At 40.1% G+C, this 22,212-nt stretch overlaps 1 protein-coding gene across 2 annotated transcripts in view; it reads right to left on the reverse strand.

The window, feature by feature from the left end:
• Positions 1-4,582: 4,582 nt before the first annotated feature.
• Positions 4,583-22,212, reverse strand: part of stap2b (signal transducing adaptor family member 2b) — a 30,384-nt gene continuing 12,754 nt past the window's right edge. Inside the window, exons 5-15 of one of the 2 annotated variants that reach the window (XM_036579597.1) lie at positions 21,645-21,841; positions 19,875-20,006; positions 17,802-17,871; positions 15,686-15,788; positions 11,422-11,493; positions 9,853-9,957; positions 9,682-9,732; positions 8,577-8,642; positions 8,224-8,277; positions 7,341-7,451; positions 4,583-5,409 (exon numbers count right to left, since the gene is read on the reverse strand). In XM_036579597.1, coding sequence (XP_036435490.1) covers positions 5,354-5,409; positions 7,341-7,451; positions 8,224-8,277; positions 8,577-8,642; positions 9,682-9,732; positions 9,853-9,957; positions 11,422-11,493; positions 15,686-15,788; positions 17,802-17,871; positions 19,875-20,006; positions 21,645-21,841 — 1,017 coding nt within the window. In that variant the 3' untranslated portion in view covers positions 4,583-5,353. The remainder of the gene's footprint in view (positions 5,410-7,340; positions 7,452-8,223; positions 8,278-8,576; positions 8,643-9,681; positions 9,733-9,852; positions 9,958-11,421; positions 11,494-15,685; positions 15,789-17,801; positions 17,872-19,874; positions 20,007-21,644; positions 21,842-22,212) is intronic. The other variant, XM_036579598.1, reaches the window with a different exon arrangement.

Raw genomic sequence — 22,212 nt, forward strand, 5'->3', positions numbered from 1 at the left:
GGTCTGAAAGGATGTGTAGCTGATCAAGAAGAACCTCACTGAGAAAAGGAGACGGACACATCAAACAAAGAAGCTGGACAATGGACTGACCACCCCAGAGTCCAGACCTCAACACCACTGAATGTGTTTGATTACTTCAGAAAATGATCAACCAGCTTCTAAGACTGAACTTTGGAGGTGTGTCTGCAGATTCTTTGAGGAGCTGAAAGTGAGTCTCCTGAAAAGAATGGAAGCTGTAATGAAGGTAAAGAGTGGACAACTTTTGTTATTATATTTAGTTGTTAAGATTTCGGTGTAATTTTGGTGTAATGATGCCAAAACAGCATTGACTTTAAGGCAAAACCTCATATCTCAAAAAGGAAACATGTTCTTAGCTTTTATTGTAAGTAAATGGAGACATATTTTTTCCAAGTAGTTTTGGACCATTTCTGTTGGTTTATTCATCCGACCAAACGTAAAAAGGGCAACTGGCTTTTTCAAATTATGTCAGAAAATGAAAAACGACCTGGTACAAAACCTTGTCGTTTTTCATTTTCATTTTCCGATATTTTGTTACAAGATGTGTCCATATCTTGATGCCTTCACAGAAGTGCAGGTTACCCATGCTATGGCCACTAATACTCCCCCATAATATGGCAGATCCTGACTTTTGAACTTTACGCTGGTAACAGACCTGGGGCTGGATTCATGAAAGCTCTTTTTAAGAAACAACTTGCAAAAGTTAAGACTAAGAAGTTCTAAGAATGTTCTTAAATGCAATTTTCAAAAAAAACTTGAGATGTTCTCAAATATTCTCTTAAGATAATCTTAATTATTTTCTTAAGATTAAGAAATCTTCTTTGTTTTCATATGTAAGCTCTGTTGCGTTTTACCCCGCACCATAAATGAAGCAAGATACATTTTGAATTGGTATTAACTGTTATTTACATTATTTAGTTTTATCCACTCAGAGGAGCAAAATGGAGGAAAACATCAAACCAAGTGTTTAAAACAATTTTAGCAAACAAGAACTGGAGGTGATTGAGGAAGAAACACCCAACAGGAAAAAAATCCTCCTTAAAATGTACAGTAATTGTGGGGTGATGGCGGAAAGCAGGAGACGAAGATGGGCAAGAGAAGATAAATTGATAAATTTAGATGACGACCTAATCGACTCTTACAGCCCAAGACGAGTGTGAAGCTGTTATAAGGTTAAGAAAACATTTATGAACATAATATTTTCAAGAAAACCACTTGTTCTTAGAATTACTCTTCAGAAAATGGTCAAGAAAAGAAATTAAGGTAATGCTTAAGAACATTTTTTCGTAACGCTTTTCTTAAGAATAACGTTAAGAAAAAAAAAGCACATTTAAGATGATTTTCTTTCTTAAGACGCTGTTGTGAATCTGGCCCCTGACTTTTTACTTTACGTTGGTAACAGTCCAGGGTCCGGACTCACGAAAGCCTTCTTAAGAAAAAGCAAAGGTTCTCAAGACAAACACTACGAAGTTCATAAGAATGTTCTTAAATGCAATTATTGGAAAAAAACTTGAGAAGTTCTCAAATATTCTCTTAAGATAATATTTTCTTAAGGTTTTCTTAAGAAAATCTTCATTGTTTTCTTATGTAGGCTACGTTGCATTTGACCATGTACCATAAAAGACGTCAGATACAGTTTGAATTTGTACGAACTGAATCCACTCAGAGGAGCAAAAAAATCGCAAACCAAGCGTTAAAAAAAATTTTAGCAAAGAAGAACTGGAGGTGATGTTGGAAGAAACATCCAACACAAAAAAATTCTCATTGGAAAATATGATAATTGTGGGGTGACAGATGAAGATGGGCAGGAGGAGCAGCAGAGGCAGCGTCCGTGATAAAGTTAGACGCTGTCCTTGCCTCTTACAGCGTAAGACGAGTGTTAGTCTGTCGGAAGGTGAAGAAAACATTTAAGCACATCATATTTTCAAGAATAACTCTTGTTCTTAGAATTATTTTTAAGAAAATAGTTAAGAAAATGAAAAGATAATGCTTAAGAATAACAATTTCTCAACTTTTTTCTTATAAATGAATTTAAGAAAAAACACACATTTAAGAAGATTTCCTTTTTTAAGATGCGTCCGTTTCTCCTTTGGTCCGGAGAACACGGCGTTCGTTATTTGGATTGGAATTGGTACTTTAGCGTTTAGACTGGACAGAAATAAAAGGGTGGTCTCTGACTTTTGCACAGCACTGGTAAGCAAGCTCAACCATGGACAATGTCAAACAATACATTAAAAAATCTCAGATATTAAAATACTGTTCATTTAAAAATGCAGATATTTGAATAACAAAATTTAAATGCCCATCCCTGGATTTCAGTGCACCTGTTCAGGCATGTTTACCTTGTCGTGTGTGACGTTTGAAGACTGTAGTGTATCTTCACACCGAATGTCATTCATCATATGCCTCTAATTCTGCCAGCTGCTTCTCAAGAAAAAAACAGCTTTATCTTCAGCTTTATCTCACCAGAGTAGCACACTAACCTAGTCTTTATGGTAATGTTACAGTAGTAAACACTTCATATAGAATGTATTCAGCGTTACAGTGCCAGCAACAGTCCAAAAAAACAGGAGCGGAAAGCGTAAACAACATAAACCGGGTCTGATAAAGCATAGGTCTCCCTTTGTAATGACAACGTAAACCAGTTAAAACAGGTAATACTAGTTTTCACTGCATGCAGTTCTGTAGGCAAAAGGGGAAGATTTTATCATGTTTTTTTGGTTTATGTGGTGCTATTATTGTACATCCTACTGATGGGACGGTGAGGCAGTTATTTTTGTTGTGTTTGCCTCTTTGGCACGCTACTGCACTCCGCTGTGTTTCTCTGTGACTATAACCTGCAATGCTTTTCAGCTGAAACTGTAGTATTTTAAACAGTATTTCCCCTTCAGCACAGAATCCACACTGTAAAGTCTTCAGTTCTCTTCCACTGTGTATCCCAGGCAAGATAATAAAACACAATAATAAACAAGAAAACAGTCGTTGTGTGGTGAGTTAATACAAGGGACACATCAGTTTAAGCATATCAGCTTCATTTGATTCGTTTTTACAGAAAATCACAGTAGAACACTTCATTTTATCGGCTGCAATTTCCCCTCACAGTCCAGAACGGCAGCTTAACCATGCGTAATATACGCTGTTCATAATATTGCACCAGTACAGCAGGGAAAGGATGAGTTTAGCACTACATCTGTTACAAATACAGCCAAGGCGTTAGACATAAATGATTAATGAACAAGCAGAAATATGTCAATTCAGCCACATTCTTACTGTACATTACAACACTGGTTAAAAATAAAAAAAAATAAAATGAGGTACAATAAGAGGGAAACCAAAATAAGAGGAAAACGGATTTAAATGGTAACACTTTATTTTAAGGAGCACATACTGGGCCTACTGTGTTCAACAGAACCTAAATTAGACACTTCTAAATGGTGTATTCACTGCACTTTAAGCTTTATTTAGCACATAATTGGAGGTTTATGTAAAAATCCCTTATAATAATGCATAATTTGCATCCAAAATTCAACATCTGTTCATAATAATTACCAAAAAAAGTTCCCAAATTACCAAAATCTCTTTCACAGATGAATTTAACTTATCCGCATTTGGTTGTTACAAGAATGTTTTGCATATTGCTACCAAAATGAAATGATTTTTATTTTAAAATAAATGACACAAACTGACTTACCGAAGCATTGCTGTAGCATGTTTTAGCCTCTGATAAGTAATGACTAAAACTCTACTTTAGAATATTGAACACATCTTGAAATATTAATGACAAACCCCAAAAGTCACTACACAGCCCAGGGGTTGGCAACCCAAATGTTAAGAAGAGCCATTTTGTCAAGTTTCAACAAAAATCTAATCAGCTTGGGAGCCACAACATTTTATATCCATTTTATTGAAGTAAAGTTTCGCCATCTTGGCTGTAAATATCTCAGTATGTGCTGATGTGCTGGTATGGGCTAAAAATATAAATGAAAACACAGACTTACTTTGCTCTGCTTTAAGCTTTAGCTCAGCTATGGCTGCTTTTCTCGCATCTCTAGCAGGAAACTTCCAGAAAAAATAAAATAGGTTCTTGTAAAATGTCTCTTAACGTTCGATGAAGTCTGAGGCTGAAGTCGCTTCTCATTCATCAACTTCTTATTTGAATTTTCCTGTTCCACCTTAAAATAAACCTGAGGCACCAGAAGCTAACTGTCGTACCATTTAAAGAGGAACGGAAAAATTAGAACAAGAAGCTAGCGAGCGAGAAGCTGACTTCAGCTTCTGAATTTTTAATGTTGTACAGTTTCTCGTTGCAATTAAACGTATCAGGAAACCAGCTGGAGTGATTATAAATGCGTCCATTCGTCTCCAAATTATCGATGTTCGTCTTAAATCTCTCTCTTTGCCGTTTCGTTAGCTACTAGCTAGGCGAGATTGTTATCCACGCTGCTATGGTGACCAGCGGTCTGCGCTGATCTTCAGGGTTAAAGGGTGAATTAGCAGTTCTACATTAACTCCAGAGTTTAAGACCATTTATTGTTAAACTGTGTTGAACGATCAGCAGAGCTTTATTTTACTGTAAAGGAGGATTATTTTATTTTTACCTAATAATCTGATTCTGCTGTGGAGCCACAACAGGGTGGTGAAAAAGCCGTGCCGACCCCTGACCTAGACGCTACGGGAATTTGGTTGATATGGTTTTATTATAATTATGATTTTATTATCATTAATTATAAATATTTACTTTGCATTATTACAACTAAAAAAGCAATTTTAGTGATTTTCACACAGCAGATCTCCAATGTACTAATACAGGCCATAACAAATAAAGCCTAATGCACAGTGAACAGACACTTAGAAGGGTCTAATTTGGGGGTCAAAAAGAATAAGACGTTAATTAAGCCCCAATATGTGTTCCTTCAAATGAAGGGTCACCACTTAGATTAGCAATAATGCTATACAGACAGACAGTGATTTACTGTCTAAAGGGAACACAGGCGATGATGATGATGTGGCACTTACAAGCAGACTCACAGCTTTTTGCTGTTATTTGCTAATTTACAATGCGTAATCACTAGATGAGACGGCGGAATCTCAGGGAGGATCAATAAAGAGTCGATCTTCAGGATTACTCATGTCCACACTGGTCCAGCCAGCTGGACGACACCCACAGACGGCTGATTAGTCTCTTCCAGACGTGCCCAGTCCTGGCGGTCAATAACAGGATAGATTCCTTTTTATTGTGTGCGACCGGCTCAATGAGTCTTTCATTCCTTTTCTCACGCCGTCATTCCTTTGTTCAGATGAGGTGAGGGTGAACCAGGTGGTCTGTGGTCAGGGGTCACTCTATAGTAGCCTGCCTCTGCTTTAACTTTTGTTTCAGCTCTTCAGCGAAATCTGTGTGGAACAAAAACCACAACGATGGTCAGCGCCTAGTTTCTCAGTGAAGAGATACAGTCAGGAGGAAATGCTGCTGAACTAAAGCATTCTCACATCTGCATGAGGCTAATGTTACTGCATTTGGTCCAATCAGACAGTTTATACATTTGCCAATAAGTATTCACTCACTTCACCTTAAGACCAGCATCATTAAAGGACACATATTATGGAAGCAGGTTTTTCTTCGCTTGTTGAAATATAGAGTTTGATGTACTGTTCACTCTCCAGTCCATATATTAAAACTAAACTGCAAAAACAGCCGTATAGAAGTGGCATCTATACATTAGGGGGCAGTTGGGCCTGGCCCCACCAGATGTCGCTGTGGAGCAGTGCACGACATGATCAATATTTCAGTATGACAACTAATATATATACATACACACCGATCAGGCGTAACATTATCACCACCTCCTTGTTTCTCCGCTCATTGTCCATTTAATCAGCTCCACTTACTATATAGGTGCACTTTGTAGTTCTACAGTTACAGACTGTAGTCCATCTGTTTCTCTGCATACTTTGTTAGCCCCCTTTTACCCTGTTCTTCAGTGGTCAGGACCCCCATGGACCCTCACAGAGCAGGTACTATTTGGGTGGCGGATCATTCTCAGCACTGCAGTAACACTGACGTGGTGGTGGTGTGTTAGTGTGTGTTGTGCTGGTCTGAGTGGATCAGACACAGCAGTGCTGCTGGAGTTTTTAAACTGAGATTAGTCCACCAACCAAAAATATCCAGCCAACAGCATCATAATGTTATGCCTGATCGGTGTATGTATCACTGTTGTCGGAACAAAACCTCCAAATCTTCAAAATGGTAACTTCACAGAAGAGGGAAAACCTTCTTTACTTTCAATGTAAGTCAAAGTCATTTTTGGCTGTTTCTTCTGGTCCATTCATCATGACATTTAAACACAATGGCAACAGGCATTTTCAAATTATGTCAGAAACTGAAAAACGCCAAAGGTTTTGTCCCGACAGCAGTGATATATATCTTCGTTTGATGAGCAGGGGGCCGGCCTGTCAGCTTTCGTCTAACCAAGTGAGCAGTTTAAAACACTCTGCGCATGTTTAACATGCTTTCAATAACCAGCTGTGGGGCACGATCACGTTGGCTCCATGCTGAGAGCAGCCGATAAAAAAATAATACATTTACATACGTCCAGACGTTCAGTAACGTTGTTTACGGTGTGGGCGTTGCTACGCAGCTAGACCCTGTTCCTCATCAGTTGTGGTAGCCAATAGCAAGGCAATATAATGAGTCAAGTCAAAAATGTAATAAGAGTTAAATTTGGTACCCTGACATTAGAGCAGAAATTAGAGATTAAACGTTTGGGACACACCAGCCAGAGCATTCAAGAGAGGTTCAAGAGAAAAACATGGCTAACTGTGAGCGCAGCTAAAAACACTCTTCTGCTCTTCTTTCCTGCTCTTGCTATGGTATCAAATGAATTTATTCATAGATTGGTGACTTTGAGAGAAAAGTTTTTGACAAGTTTGCCCAGATGAAAGATCGTTGTGCATCTTTTCGAGCAGTGAACGTCACTAGTGAGTCATTCTGCATTATAAGGCGTGTTTCCCTGCTCTGGATATGTAGCTGCAGAGCACAGTGATCATTACTGCCAGATAACTTTGGATTTGTAATGCGATGCAGTATAATAAGGTTTTGTGAGATCTAATGCCGTTATCATATCACTCATATTCCTGTCTCCATTTCCATCAACTCCTGCGCTGTTATGTAAATTTGTGAAGGTGTGATTTCACTGGTTGTGTTTGGATCAGGTTTGTGTGCAGTTTCATTGATGAGTCGTACAACAATGTCATATTCCATCTGTTACAAATACAACCCAGATAATAAGCTCTATTATTAGTTTTAATCAAGCTTGACCCCTTACCCTTTGACATGCTGCCTGTGTCAGGCTGTGGGCACCGTGCACGTAGATTTGGCATCTCTGACATACTATTTCGTCGTGGAATCGGGCGACTAGGCGGAAGCAGAGCACCCCCTGCAGCACAGAAGAGGACAAATGACTTTTGTTTTATACTGTTTTCTCATAAACAGTAAACAGTATAAACAGAAAAAAATCTTTTCAATGTATTTGCTTTAAACATGCAAACTGGTTGCATATGAAATCCACATAATTTCTTGTCGATGCAACACATTTTATATTCACCACTTTTTCAATGTATTAAAGGGGAATTCCACTGATTTTTTAAAAGTTCTGCATCATTAAATGTTTAAGATGTAAACAGAGTCATTCAGAGTGGTTTGGTGTGAAACGCTCTGTTCTAGAGAAACTTACAGAGTCAGAATTGTTCACAGTGGTGGTGACAGGAACCAGACGTCCACCTCTAAAAGCTCCCTCACAGAAAGTCACTACATGAAATGGTTATGAATTCACTGCCTGATGTCTGACACATTGTTTTATGATAGTTTTATGAAAAGCCTGTTACCTAAAATGTTTTTGACCAGAGGCGTGTGCAGAGGTACATGCAGGGTGTCGGTGAGGCCAAACAGTCCCCCCCAAAAAAAATACTTACCCATGCTTTTACCAAACTAACAAATACAGAGACTTGTGTAGGTCATAAAATGTCTATATTTGTGTTGTAGTCATGGCGACCCCTGGTTCTTATCACCACCACTGTAAAGACATCTGAACCATTTCACACCAAACCACTCTGAATCACTCTGATTACATATCAACAATTTAAGAACGCAGAAATTTTGAAAAAGCGGTGGAATTCCCCTTTAACAAAGAATAGAATAAAGGCGCTCACCTGGGCTCATCGTCAGGCCTTCAGGAACAGTGGTCTGATGGGGCAAAGTTCGCGCTGCCAATGCACAAGAATGATTCTTATCATTATATGATACACATCCAAGATTTTATGGATGTCAGATTATTTTCTCTACTCAGGTCCTTTTTTCTTTCGTTCTTAAACAGTTGAGCTTTTTGCTCTGAGGCACCTCATGAGCAAATATTTGCATTCTTCAATAAACATTTGAGTGTAATGACACATATTAAACGTGATTAGGATGGAAAAGGTCTTGGTGAAGCTGCTTTATTGGACTGTATGTTTAGGCCATATTGACTGCTTGACAGGTTCAATGAACACCTGTTCCTGTTCTTTACCTGGAGCACGAGGCTGTACAGGGGGCGGAGCTCCAGCACCTCCGTCGACCTTGTCTTCATTCACGTCTGAAACACACATAAAAGTGAACAGGACAGTGAGAAAGAGAGACAAAAAAAAGAGAGAGACAGAAATTGTGAGGAAGCGAGTGTGAGAGTATGAGAGAGGCAGAGAGAGCGCGAGAGTGACTGAAGGGAGACGAAGAGAGAGTGAGAAAGGGAGGTGGGGGAAAGAAAGAGTTAGAAAAAGCAAGAAAGGGATGAGGAAGAGAGCGAGAGAAAGTGCCAGAGTGAGTAAGAGACAGAAAGACGACAATAACAACAGGGGATGAAGTACATGAGAGAAAGAAGGAGAGACAGAAAGAAAGAAAATGAGAGACGGTGAGTGCGAGACAGAAAAAGAGAGTGAGTAAGAAACAGTAAGAGAGAGAGCATGAGAAAAAAATAGAGAGCGAGAGGGACGCAAAAAAATAAAAAGAGTGAGAGCATGAGAGAGAGAGACAAATAGCTGAGAGAAAGAAAGTGAGTGAAGGGAGAGAGAGAAAGAGAAAGAGGGGAGAAGAGAGAGAGACAGAGAGTGAGAGAGAGAAAAAGAAGGGAGAAGAGAGAGAGTGAGAGATGGGAGAAGAAAGAGAGAGAAAGAGAGAGGGGAGAAGAGAGAGAGTGAGAGAGATGGGAGAAGAAAGAGAGAGAAATTGAGAGAGGGGAGAAGAGAGAGAGAGAGAAAAAGAAGGGAGAAGAGAGAGTGAGAGAGATGGGAGAAGAAAGAGAAATTGAGAGAGGGGAGAAGAGAGAGAGAGAGACAGAGAGAGAGAGAGGAGAAGAGAGAGAGAAAGCTAGAGAGAGACAGAGTGAGAGAAAGTGAGAGGGGAGAAGAGAGAGAGAGAAAGAGAGAGGGGAGAAGAGAGTGAGAGAGAGAAAGTGAGAGAGAGGAGAAGAGAGAGCGAGAAAGAGCGAGAGAGAGAGACAGAGTGAGAAAGTGAGAGAGAGGGGAGAAGAGAGAGAGAGAGAAAGTGAGAGAGAGGGGAGAAGAGAGAGAGAGACAGAGAAACAGAGAGTAAGAGAGAGAAAGCGAGAGAGAGAGGAGAAGAGAGAGAGATGGACTGACCGGACGGAATGACGTATTCATTCTCAGGCTGAGGGCTGGACACTTTCTTCTCTAAGGAGAGAAAAACAACAGCTCACACACTGCATTCAGGACAGGACAGGTGTATGTGTGTGTGTATGTGTGTGTGTGTATGTGTTAGTGTGTGTGTGTGTGTGTGTGTGTGTGTAGTACCTGGTTTGGGGGTCCCAGGTACAGGTGGAGATGGACATGGTCCAGGGCAGCTGCTGGCAAAGATTAAACTCCTCTCCCCACTTTCTCTATTTTTGTCCACAAACGCTGAGAGACAAAACACAGCAGTACTGAGCACAAAAATACAATACATATAACCCCTAATGCTCATATGCATCCAGTCCAGCTCCAGTGATCCAGACATCATCAACATCAGTACCCCACCTCACTAATACTCTTCTGTCTGAATGCAATCAAATCCTCACAGCAATGTCCCAACATCTAGTGTTAAGCTCTCCCAGAAGAGTAGAGGCTGTTTCTGCAGCACAAACTCACTATTGATACCCTTCATTTCAGAAGAAATGCTGGAGGAGTCTGTAAGTATACATTCATATCACTGTTGTTGGAACAAAACCTCGTATCTCCAAAATGGTAACTTTACAGGAGAAGCAAAAAACACTTTGCTTTTAATGGAAGTCAATGGAACCAGACTTTTTTCCAAGTCATTTTTGGCCATTACTTTTGGTCCATTCAGCATAAAATTTACATACAATGTAAAGGACAACAGGCATTTTCAAATTATGTCAAAAACTGAAAAAAGGGTTTTGTCCTGACAGCAGCGATGTATATATATATATATATATATATATATATATATATGTTTGCTATATTCTCAACATGACATCAGAGGTTTTGACAAGTAATCTCAACATTTTAATGTCATTAAGAACATCACACACCGATCAGGCATAACATTCTGACCACCTCCTTGTTTCTACGCTCATTGTCCATTTTATCAGCTCCACTTACTATATAGGTGCACTTTGTAGTTCTACAGTTACAGACTGTAGTCCATCTGTTTCTCTGATACTTTGTTAGCCCCCTTTTACCCTGTTCTTCAGTGGTCAGGACCCCCATGGACCCTCACAGAGCAGGTATTATTTGGGTGGTGGATCATTCTCAGCACTGCAGTAACACTGACGTGGTGGTGGTGTGTGTTGCGCTGGTCTGAGTGGATCAGACACAGCAGTGCTGCTGGAGTTTTTAAACACCTCAGTGTTGCTGCTGGACTGAGAATAGTCCACCAACCAAAAATGTCCAGCCAACAGCGTCCTGTGGGCAGCGTCCTGTGACCACGGATGAAGGACTAGAGGATGACCAACACAAACTGTGCAGCAGCAGATGAGCTTTCGTGTTTAAAAACAGTGTTTAAAAACTCCAGCAGCACTGCTGTGTCTGATCCACTCATACCAGCACAACACACACTAACACAGCACCACCACGTCAGTGTTACTGCAGTGCTGCGAATGACCCACCACCCAAATAGTACCTGCTCTGTGAGGGTCCATGGGGGTCCTGACCACTGAAGAACAGGGTAAAAGGGGGCTAACAAAGTATCAGAGAAACAGATGGACTACAGTCTGTAACTGTAGAACTACAAAGTGCACCTATATAGTAAGTGGAGCTGATAAAATGGACAATGAGCGTAGAAACAAGTACGGTTCTCACGATTCACTTCATTGAAACGAAAGAAGAAAACCAAACGAGGCGAGTTTGAGGAAGTGACCGTACCAAAATTCTCAGGAAAGAGCCGTGAACAGTAAACATGCCGGAGTTGCCCACTGACCCCTCTCAGATTATTTCCTATGAGCAGAATGAAAACTGCTGTAAGCTGACTTTAATGATGACATTCTGAGTTCTTGCAACTGGAACTCGAGGCATGCGACCAGCATATGTCTCTGCTTCCATAACAAAAGCAGTTATAACTGGCAATAAGGTAGTTTTATGACACTAATTTCTGACTCGAAGCTCAGTGAAACAAGTGGAGAAACTGTGTGGAAAGTGCAGATTCTAAACTTTCTAAACAGTAACTGTGTATTAAAATGTGCAGAAGTGTGTCTCAGTAGTGGATGTGTCACTTATTTACACTCAGAAAATAAACAACACGTCATTTGACCCAAAGTTGTCGTCACACGACTAGATACAGTACACTTGCAGTCAAAAGTTTGGGGACCACACTGCAAACCATAATGTATTGAATTTACTCAATTCAAATGTGCGCATCATTCACACATGAACACATTCATATTATTATCATATTTGTATTCACATGGAAACGATGCACACATTGGAATCGAGCCAATTCATTGTGCCACTTCTTTACAGAGTAGCTCTGCATTTTAAATATATATGCATGTGTTAAGAGGCTTCTGAGTGGCACAGCTGCCTGGCGATACCCCAGCCATCCGTGTCCGTGAACAGTAAACATGCCGGAGTTGCCCACTGACCCCTCTCACATTATTTCCTACGAGCAGAATGAAAACTGCTGTAAGCTGACTTTAATGATGACATTCTGACTTCCTGAAACTGGAACTCGAGGCATGCAACCAGCATATCTGTCTGCTTCCATAACAAAAGCAGTTATAATTGGCAATAAGGAAAGCACGCGGTAGTTTTATGGTAATCATTTCTGACCCGAAGCTCAGTGAAACGAGTGGAAAGTGCAGATTCTAAACTTTCAAGCCATACCACATTTGTGTTTTGTAAGCAAAGAGGAGATGTTTTAATATGATTTGAATTTGATCAAAAGTTGTTGCACAGTCTTGTCTCGCAGGCGGAAAAAACAGTGTAACCTAACTAAGTCCACCTCTAAAAGCTCCCTCACAGAAAGTTATACATGCAATACACTGAATGTGCTGCCTGAGACATTGTTTTATGATCATTTTGGGAATTTTGGCCTAAAAGACTTATTTTAATTCATTCATGGCGGAGGGGTACATGCAGGGTGTTGTAAGACAAAATAGTTCCCCCCAAAAAATTTAGGGAGTGTTTTTTTTCAGAAGTACCACTATTTTCCCATCATCAACATTCCATATAAAAACTCAGTAAACATGTGTAGGTTCAGTGGGGGTTTTAGATAGTAAATAAAATGGCTATATTTGTGTTGTAGTCATGGTGACCTCTGGTTCCTATCACCACCACTGTCTCTACAATCGACCATTTCACACTAAACCACTCTGAATGACTCTGTTAACATCTCAGTGAATGAATTATGCAGAAAATTTGTAAAATACTGGTGGAATTTCCCTTCAAGGTTTAAACTGATCACCCTACTGACACTAAAACAATGCCAGTCATTTGTTTCCCAGAGCTATTTCAGTGTGTAAGCGCTAAAAAGTGTTCTGAGAAAAGGGTGGGCTGAGCTGAGGCCTACGTGCCTTCACTTCTCTTCACCTGCCATAAACCTGTTTCAGAGCGCTGAGCTGATGAGGTGTTTCATAACGCTGTCGTGAACAAGGCCATCACAGGCAGACAAACAGGTCTGTGCTTTTAAAGGAAAACTTCTCAAAACGCTATGCAGTGGTATGCAAAGGTTTCACATGCTTTGTTGATTTTCTAAGTAAAAGTAAGTGAACACATCCGCTACAGAGAGCACAATTACTGTTTATGTACTGGATTTAACATATTAGGATAAAAATAAACATAAAATGTGCCATATTGTGCCATAACCTTTCCACTGGCCACATTTTGTGTTTTATTTTTTCCCCAAATGTGTTAAATAACTCAGTAAACATGCCGGAGTTGCCCACTGAGCCCTCTCAGATTATTTCTTATGAGCAGAATGAAAACTGCTGTAAGCTGACTTTAATCATGACATTCTGAGTTCTTGAAACTGGAACTCGAGGCATGCGACCAGCATATCTGTCTGCTTCCATAACAAAAGCAGTTATAACTGGCAATAAGGTAGTTTTATGATACTAATTTCTGACTCGAAGCTCAGTGAAACAAGTGGAGAAACTGTGTGGAAAGTGCAGATTCTAAACTTTCTAAACAGTAACTGTGTATTAAAATGTGCAGAAGTGTGTCTCTTTAGTGGATGTGTCACTTACTGACACTCAGAAAATAAACAACACGTCATTTGACCCAAAGTTGTCGTCACACGACTAGATACAGTACACTTGCAGTCAAAAGTTTGGGGACTACACTGCAAACCGTAATGTGTTGAATTTACTCAATTCAAAAGTGCACATCATTTACACATGAATAAATTCAACACTATTATTATTATCATATCTTATTCACATGGAAATGATGCACACATTGGAGTCGAGCCAATTCACTGCGCCACTTCTTTACAGAGTAGCTTTGCATTTTTAATAAATAAGCATGTGTCAAGGGGCTTCTGAGTGGCACAGCTGCCTGGCGATGCCCCAGACATCTGTGTCCAAAAAGAGGACAATTGTTCTCTCTCGAGTGGGTGGGTAGGGTGGTCCTCCATCTACCCTTGTTATGATGTCAGCACTCAAACACAGCTTATTTTAGAAAAGAAAACTGACAAAGGAATTATTTAGGCAGAACCAGCCCTTCATACCAAGGAGATACTTTGATGAAGTGTTGAAGATAAATACACACAAAGCATTAACACAGAGATGCGGTATTCCCCATGTGTCAGACACAAGGCCCGTGGGTCAGATCAGGCCCACCACACATTCCTATCTGGCCCGAAAAAGTGTTATCATTTACTATTAATAATAGCCTGTTTCACAATGTGCTGCACTACAGTCCCCAGTATGCACTGCAACGTAATGTGTGCTCTGACTCTACTACCCCAACAACAGTCTATGGGACAGTGGTTACACCTCAATTCTACACAATTCCTCACCAGTCATACCACCAAATGCATTTCAGCTGCAGTTCAACCAACATAAATATTTAACGTCAGCTCAGCAGCTCAGAAACTGAGCCCGAGTCTTAATGAACTTGCAGCAAAGAGAGGATGCCAGGTGTTTAGATCAAGCAAACAGGTAGGTTTATAAGACCGAGCACCTGGGGACGTTTAAATTCTGAATATTTAAAGTATTTATGCAATATTTCAAGGTCTACTACAAGTGCCTGTATATTACTGCTGAAGTTTTTGTGTATTTTGAATGAACAATGGTCAGTTCGGGTTACAGCACAACATTAATTAAAATTGAAATAAAAATATTTTTTCCTCTTGCCCACAGACTTGATGAGATTTTTTAATATGGCCCTTTTACTGGTTGAGTTTGACACAGCTGCTTTATGCTAACTATATCACTGCGCTCGGGACAAAACCTCATATCTCCATTTTCGTTGTTTTTCAGTTTTTGACATAATTCGAAAATGCAACTGTTGCCCTTTACATTGTGTCTAAATTTCATGATACATGGACCAAAAGCAATGGTCAAAAACTGACTTGGAAAAAAGTCTGGTTCCATTGACTTACATTCAAAGTTAAGTAGGTTTTTTCCTTGTCCTGTAAAGTTCTCAATTTGGAGATACAAGGTTTTGTTCCAACAAACACTATATTATTCTAGTAATTCACTCACATTCTTGAAAGACACGTCTTTCAACAAGTTCTGAGTTCTCTTTGAATTCTCTTTCAATCACCAGATTAATCGGCATCTGGCTGCTTTGTCCTAACAAAACGTTTGCAGGAATATTTTCTCACTTAACTGAAAAAGACAGCAGTTGTCCCCAAACTTTTGAGAGGCAGTGTTTACATGTTTACATGTTTACCTGTTTTGAGTGTAATCAGTGGGTGAATGTAGGAGTATGTTTCATGTATTCTAATTTCTGATTGGTAACTGTGCTACACTAATCGGTGGCCCGATGTTCGGCCTGTTATAAGACAGTCATAAGACAGGCAAAGTCCAGTAATCACTAATCACATCCAGCTTCACGAAAGCTTGAAAAACTGCCAAAGTACTGCTTAGTACAGTCACCTCTATCATGTTTGTCTGTTTATATATATATATATATATATATATATATATATATATATATATATATATTAAAGTGATAAATTCCTTACTGATGTTTTTTTCATAAGCCCCCTCCAGTGTTAAAGGCTTCAGGGTTCCTCCGGTCTTCTCCACCAAACAGTTTATAACATCGTGTAGCGTCTCGCACTGGATCTGAAACAAACAGGCAGCCGTGAGTTATACAGTATATGTGAGGCATTAACTTGCACACTAAAAGGGTGAGCTGTGGGCACTTCGGCGTTAACTAGCTGATCATTGATTATATACAGTATTAAAAGTATACATATCACCGACAGCGGTGCTTACTTTGATACAGGCCAAAGCCAATTACATTAACATTACATAACAAAGACAAAAGCAAAAAATGGTTAATATCATTTCTCTGAGTTCACATGAGAGGGAACAATAAAATAATCCAGCATTATAAAAGCCGCAGCCAAATAAGTGCTCTGAGCAGGGTGGCTATCTAAATTCCTGTTTGATCATTGATAAACTTTACAATGGAGTTCGCAGAGTGTGCCAAGCCTCGCTGCCCTCCTTATCTCCACTTCCCTCTTGCTTTTATAAGAACCCTGCATAATTTATACATCTACATAAATCCCATCTAAAGTACGGAGTAAAAATATGACACCTAATAATATGCCTGTTTACGAGCTCCACATGTCACTCTGGGTAATACGGTAACACAAATGCCTATATAATGTAGCTAAACATGAGGTGGCCACTACACTCACTGGCCACACTTATTGGAAACACCATGTACCACTTTGTTCATATGCAAAAGTTGCATGTTTTGTTGAATTTCTAAGTGTAAATGAGTGAACACATCCTCCACAGAGAACACAGTTTTGCATATTTTAATGCAGGATTACTGTTTTTCTGGTGAATTTAACATGTTGGGGAACAAAATGAACAAAAAAATTGTGTCCTGATCAAAAGATATGGGGGATTTTATATTTTTTGTTTTACGTAATATGTAATAACATGTTAAACTTGGCAAATAAACAGAAATTACGCCCTAATATTAGCAGAAAAATGGCATCTTTTGTTCCCTGTAGAGGATGTGTTAACTTCTTTTCACTTAGGGGTGTTCAAACTTTCACAAACGACTATACAGTTACTGGCTGCAGCCCCAACAACACTTAAACCTGCACCACACACAATGCTTCCACCATGTTAATGTATGTGGACCTATGAGTGTTTCTGATTAAGTAATGGTTGGTATAGTGTAGTGTACAGTGTATGCAGCAGACTGGGGTTCGATTCCCCCACCGGGTAACCACACCGCACTACACCAACAGAGCCCTTGGGCAAAACTCCTAACGCTACATTCACCTACCTGTAACCTGACTTTAATAATTGTAAGTTGCTCTGGATGTGAGCATCTACCAAATGCATAAACATAAATATAAACTGGTCAACAAATGCAGCTACAAGGTAGGGTGGACCAGATTTTAAGTAGCCATATATTCCACTAACCAATCAGTGCTTCACTGACTGCAGTTGTCAACTGTCATATTTAAACTCAAATGAACAGGAGACATTCAAAAAGTCCTAAATAATATAAATATTGTAGCACAGAAGGCGGCGCTTCCAAGCACACATTGCAGTTTTACTGCTTTCTGTTAATCAGCTTATTAGCTTATTTTTCAGCAGTTGTTTCATTAAGAATGTTACATTACAGTGATAGGAACCAGACGTCTGAAGAGGTTAATGCCTCTAAAAGCTCCCTCACAGAAAGTTATACACTGAATACGCCGCCTAAGACATTGTTTTATAATATTTTTGACAAAATTTTGGCGTAAAGCACTTTTATTTTAACGAATTTACAGCCGAGGGGTACACGCAGGGTGCTGTAGGGCAAAAATCTGGGGACTATTTTTTTTTCAGATGTACCACTATTTCACCATCATCAGCATTCTGTATAAAAACTCCTGTATGTGTATGTTCACTGATGGTCTTGGATAGTGAATAAAATGCCTGTATTGGGCGACCCCTGGTTCCTCTCACCACCACTGTAAAGAAATCATCGTCAGGTTTCTCTATAATGAACATCAAACCACTCTGAATGTCTGTTTAAATCTCAACAACTGAAGTATCCCCTTCAAATGAGTGCTGATGTTTTAGAGTGGGGGGGGGCTGCTTGTGTCCGAGTGTCTCACTCACAGGGTTCTCTACAGCGATGTCAAATCCGCCCTCATGCCTCCGAGTCACCCGGTAGTGTCTGTACACTGGTCTGTCGGGGGGGAAGGAGAGAAAGAGTAGTGATTCTTCATCATTCTGCATAAAGAACCACGAAAAGTCACAGCATTCAAAGAGAAACCAGAGTAGTCTGCATAGCTTCTTCATAGCTGAGTTTCAGCCCCCTCTTCCTGGAGAAGTGAGGCCTTCAGGGCTCTTTCTGTCATCTACCAGCTTTACATCAAATACCCTTCAGTCTGTCCTGTAACAGAAACCAGTGTATTGCTGATGGGAATTCCAGTAATGTGGTAAGGTTGGCGGACGTTTTGCACTGGAGCTGTAAGTAATGGAAGCTTGGCAACAGATAGCATAGTGCAGGGGTCACAATCCAAATGTTAAGAAGAGCTATTTTGTCCTTTCAACAAAAAAATCAAACCACCTTGAGAGGAGCCACAACGTTTTATGTCCATTTTACCATCTTGGCTGTAAATGTGCTGATGTACTAAATGAAAACACAGACTTACACTGCTCTGCTTTAAGCTTTAGCTCAGCTATAGCCACTTTTCTCGCATCTCCAGCAGGAAACTTTTCCACAAAAGTAGAACAGTTTCTTGTAAAATGTCTCTCAACGTTCGACTTTTTACGAGGCTGAAGTCGTCTTGTTTGAAATTTCCCGTTCCACCTAAATGCTGCCTGAGGCGCCAGAATGTAACTGCTGCACCATTTAAGGTGGAACGGGACAATTCAAACAAGAAACTGACTTCAGCTTTGCAACTTTTTAGCATTTTACGGTTTCCAGTTACAGATTAAACACAACAGGAAACCATCCGAGTGCTTATAAATGCAAGTCTATTTATTTCTAAATTATCGATGTTCGTCTTAAGTCTTTCTCTTTGCCGTTTCATTAGTTACTAGCTAGGCGAGATTGTTGTCTGTGTTGCTATGGTGACCAGCAGTCTGCGTTGATCTTCAGGGTTAAAGGGTGAATTAGCAGTACTACATTAACTCCAGAGTTTAAGACCATTTACTGTTAAACTGTGTTGAACGATCAGCAGAGCTTTATTTTACTGTAAAGGAGGATTATTTTATTTTTTCCTACAAATCTGATTCTGCTGTGGAGCCACAACAGGGCAGTAAAAGAGCCGCTGCTCCCAGTATTATGCAAACTGCATCTTCAAAACATCTAAAACAGACCTGCTTACGTGGTTTTGTCCATGTCTATAGGTAAGAGCATGTCATACAGCGTCAGAAACCAGCAGGTCTATTTCAAATTAAGTGTAAAAGTATGAACTGAACTGATGTATGAACACGTACATGTAATTTACTACGCAATTACTTTACAGAAAACATAATTAACAGAAAAATATCTAAAAATAATATCCCTTTTTCAGTGTGTAGTGAGTCACTGTGTCCCTTTATTCCAGCTTCCACTCTTTTCAGGAGACTCACTTTCAGTTCCTCAAAGAATCTGCAGACACACCTCCAAAGTTCAGTCTTAGAAGCTGGTTGATCATTTTCTGAAGTAATCAAACACATTCAGTGGGTTTGAGGTCTGGACTCTGGGGTGGTCAGTCCATCGCTCAGCTTCTTTGTTTGATGTGTCCGTCTCCTTTTCTCAGTGAGGTTCTTCTTGATCAGCTACACATCCTTTCAGACCCACAGCGCTGAGTCGTCTTCTCACAGTGGAAGGATGGACAGAAACACCTGTGGATGTTTTCAGATCTGAAGCAGCTTGATTTTCTCCTCTCTCTCAGAGATGAAAGCTTTAAGTGCTGTTTATCTGATGGGGGCAGTTTTGGTGTCTACCAGGTCTTCCCGGTGGTTGTTAGGAGTATCTGTAGAACTTTCTGAACTCCAGTTTTGGAAACTCTTGTTTTTTCCCTTGATTACGCAAACGGATTATCTTACATTTAATCTCCTCAGAAATATCTCCTAAAAACTAACTTGTACTTAACAGTTGTTTGCCTGGAAATGAACTAAATGAAGGGTGACCACTGATTTCTGCACAGAACTGTATGTGCGTCTACATGTGTGAGGGTGTATCTGCATGTGTGTTACCCGTCGAGGTCCTGTCGAGTTGAAACAGCGAAAGAGGAGCCGTCTCGTCCCGGTCGGAGCAGCAGGTTCCCCTTCTCCTGATTCCTCTCCAGAACGAGCTCAGCCTCAGCGCGGGACACCAGCTGGTAGCACCTACACGACCAACCACAGCACATACATACAAACACAGCTGAGAACAATGACCAAGGCTACAGTGTACTCAGCGTCCTGCTCACCCTGAGGATGATACAGTTCCTTTAGGTGTCCTTGTAATGAAAGAAAGCTGAAGGGCACAATTTAACAATTTAATTTAGGCATATTGATCAAGCAGGGCAGGAGTCTGAGCTTTATGTTCAGGTTCAAGTTTAATTACTGAAGTAAATAAACACATTCTAGTCATTTAAATTGGAAAACCTTTCTTTACAGTCAAATTAGAGCAAATAAGGCAAATGTGATTAACAGCAATTAACCACACAAAGTAATACAATACATTGTGATTAATTATTTTAATTGATTGCAAGTATATCATTATTATTGTTATGGTTGCGCATTGCAAAGCAATTATGTTGTTCTTCGTTTTATATTCTTCTTCTTCATTATTCTAAGTTTTCTGCTGGATTTTTGCCGCATTACTCGTCCCACAGTTTTTGAGATGTCAACGCCGTTTCAACTCCAGATTGTCCGGTCTGGTTGTGTGATTTGGGCTTATATACAGCTTTTTGACCAGACGCATGGTTTTCATACAATCTTCGTCAAATTCCGAATTTTTTCCCCATAGGAATGAATGGGGATGAAAAATTGCATGTGCCATCTACTGAACTTCTGCTTGCCCCAAAGACACCATTTCACATACACTATCTCATGGCAGACCCCCAAGCACAAATTCAATGTTATTCTGACCTGCACTCATCTGTTTGTCATTTTTTTTCCATCCCTCGTTTCTCCCATAGAGTCCCATTCATTTTCGCCACCACACAAAGTCTATTACTTCATTGCCCGACAGCCACCAAACTACATGTCCTCACTAAAGGTAGGACCTCAAACTGTACTGCACAGCCATACTGACCTGCACTCCTCTATGTGTCGTTTTTTCATCCCTCGTTCCTCTCATAGACTCCCATTCATTTTCACCCACAAACAAGATGTATACTTTCCTTTGCCTGACAGCCACCAAAATGCATGTACTCACTCAGGGCAGGTCCTCAAGCTCTAATCCACAGCCACACTGAGCCGCACTCCTCTATTTGTCGTTTATTTCTTGTTATTATTATTATTATTACAGCACATGACAACACAAATGGGTAAAATTCCATGTTGTGTTGATTTTCTAAGTGAAAATAAGTGAACACATCCTCTACAGAGACACACTGCATATTTTAAGACACAATTACTGTTTATTTGCTGAATTTAATATACTGGGGAAAAAATTACTACATAAAATACACCATACATATGTATATTTTACATGTGCCATAACTTTTGCACTGGCTATGTTATGTTTTATTTTTGCCAATATGCTTAATTCAGCAAATAAACAGTAAATGTGACTTAAAATGAGCAGTAGTGTGTCTCTGTAGAGGATGTGTTCAATTATTTACACTCAGAAAATCAACACAATATGGAATTTGATCAGGAGTGCCCAAACTTTTGCATATGAATACACACACACACACACACACACACACACACACACACACACATACACACACACACACACACACACACACACACACATCCAAGAGTCTCTGGCCACAAATGCGAACCTAAACAAAAACGTGCTTGTGAACTTACGCTGGCATTTCGGACAGCGTGGTCACGTAGATGTTGTGGAGGGCGGCCGGAGCGTTGTTCGAGGGCACGGTTATAGTAGCGTGTGCAGATGCAGGAGGAGAAGGAAGAGGTTTGCGTCTCAGTTTCTCTTTCTCCACAACTTCCCTCAGCATGTGGATCTGGCCGGGCAGCAGGTTGAGGGAGGTGGGCACCGCCAGCTGAGGGACACAAACAGTTTCACTCTACTGAGACCCTTGATCTGACCTCTATTACCAACCTAAAAATATTCTGAAATATAAAAACAGATGATATTTTCAAAGTTGTTATTTTCACAACCTCGTCCTCATCCTCGTCTGGCAGGCAAAAGGCTTTTTATCATTAATTTACACCGATCAGGCGTAACATTCTGACCACCTCCTTGTTTCTACACTCATTGTCCATTTTATCAGCTCCACTTACTATATAGGTGCACTTTGTAGTTCTACAGTTACAGACTGTAGTCCATCTGTTTCTCTGCATACTTTGTTAGCCCTCTTTTACCCTGTTCTTCAGTGGTCAGGACCCCCATGGACCCTCACAGAGCAGGTAC

The sequence above is a fragment of the Colossoma macropomum genome, unplaced genomic scaffold, assembly GCF_904425465.1.
Source record: "Colossoma macropomum unplaced genomic scaffold, Colossoma_macropomum, whole genome shotgun sequence".
Taxonomy (NCBI): Eukaryota; Metazoa; Chordata; class Actinopteri; order Characiformes; family Serrasalmidae; genus Colossoma; species Colossoma macropomum.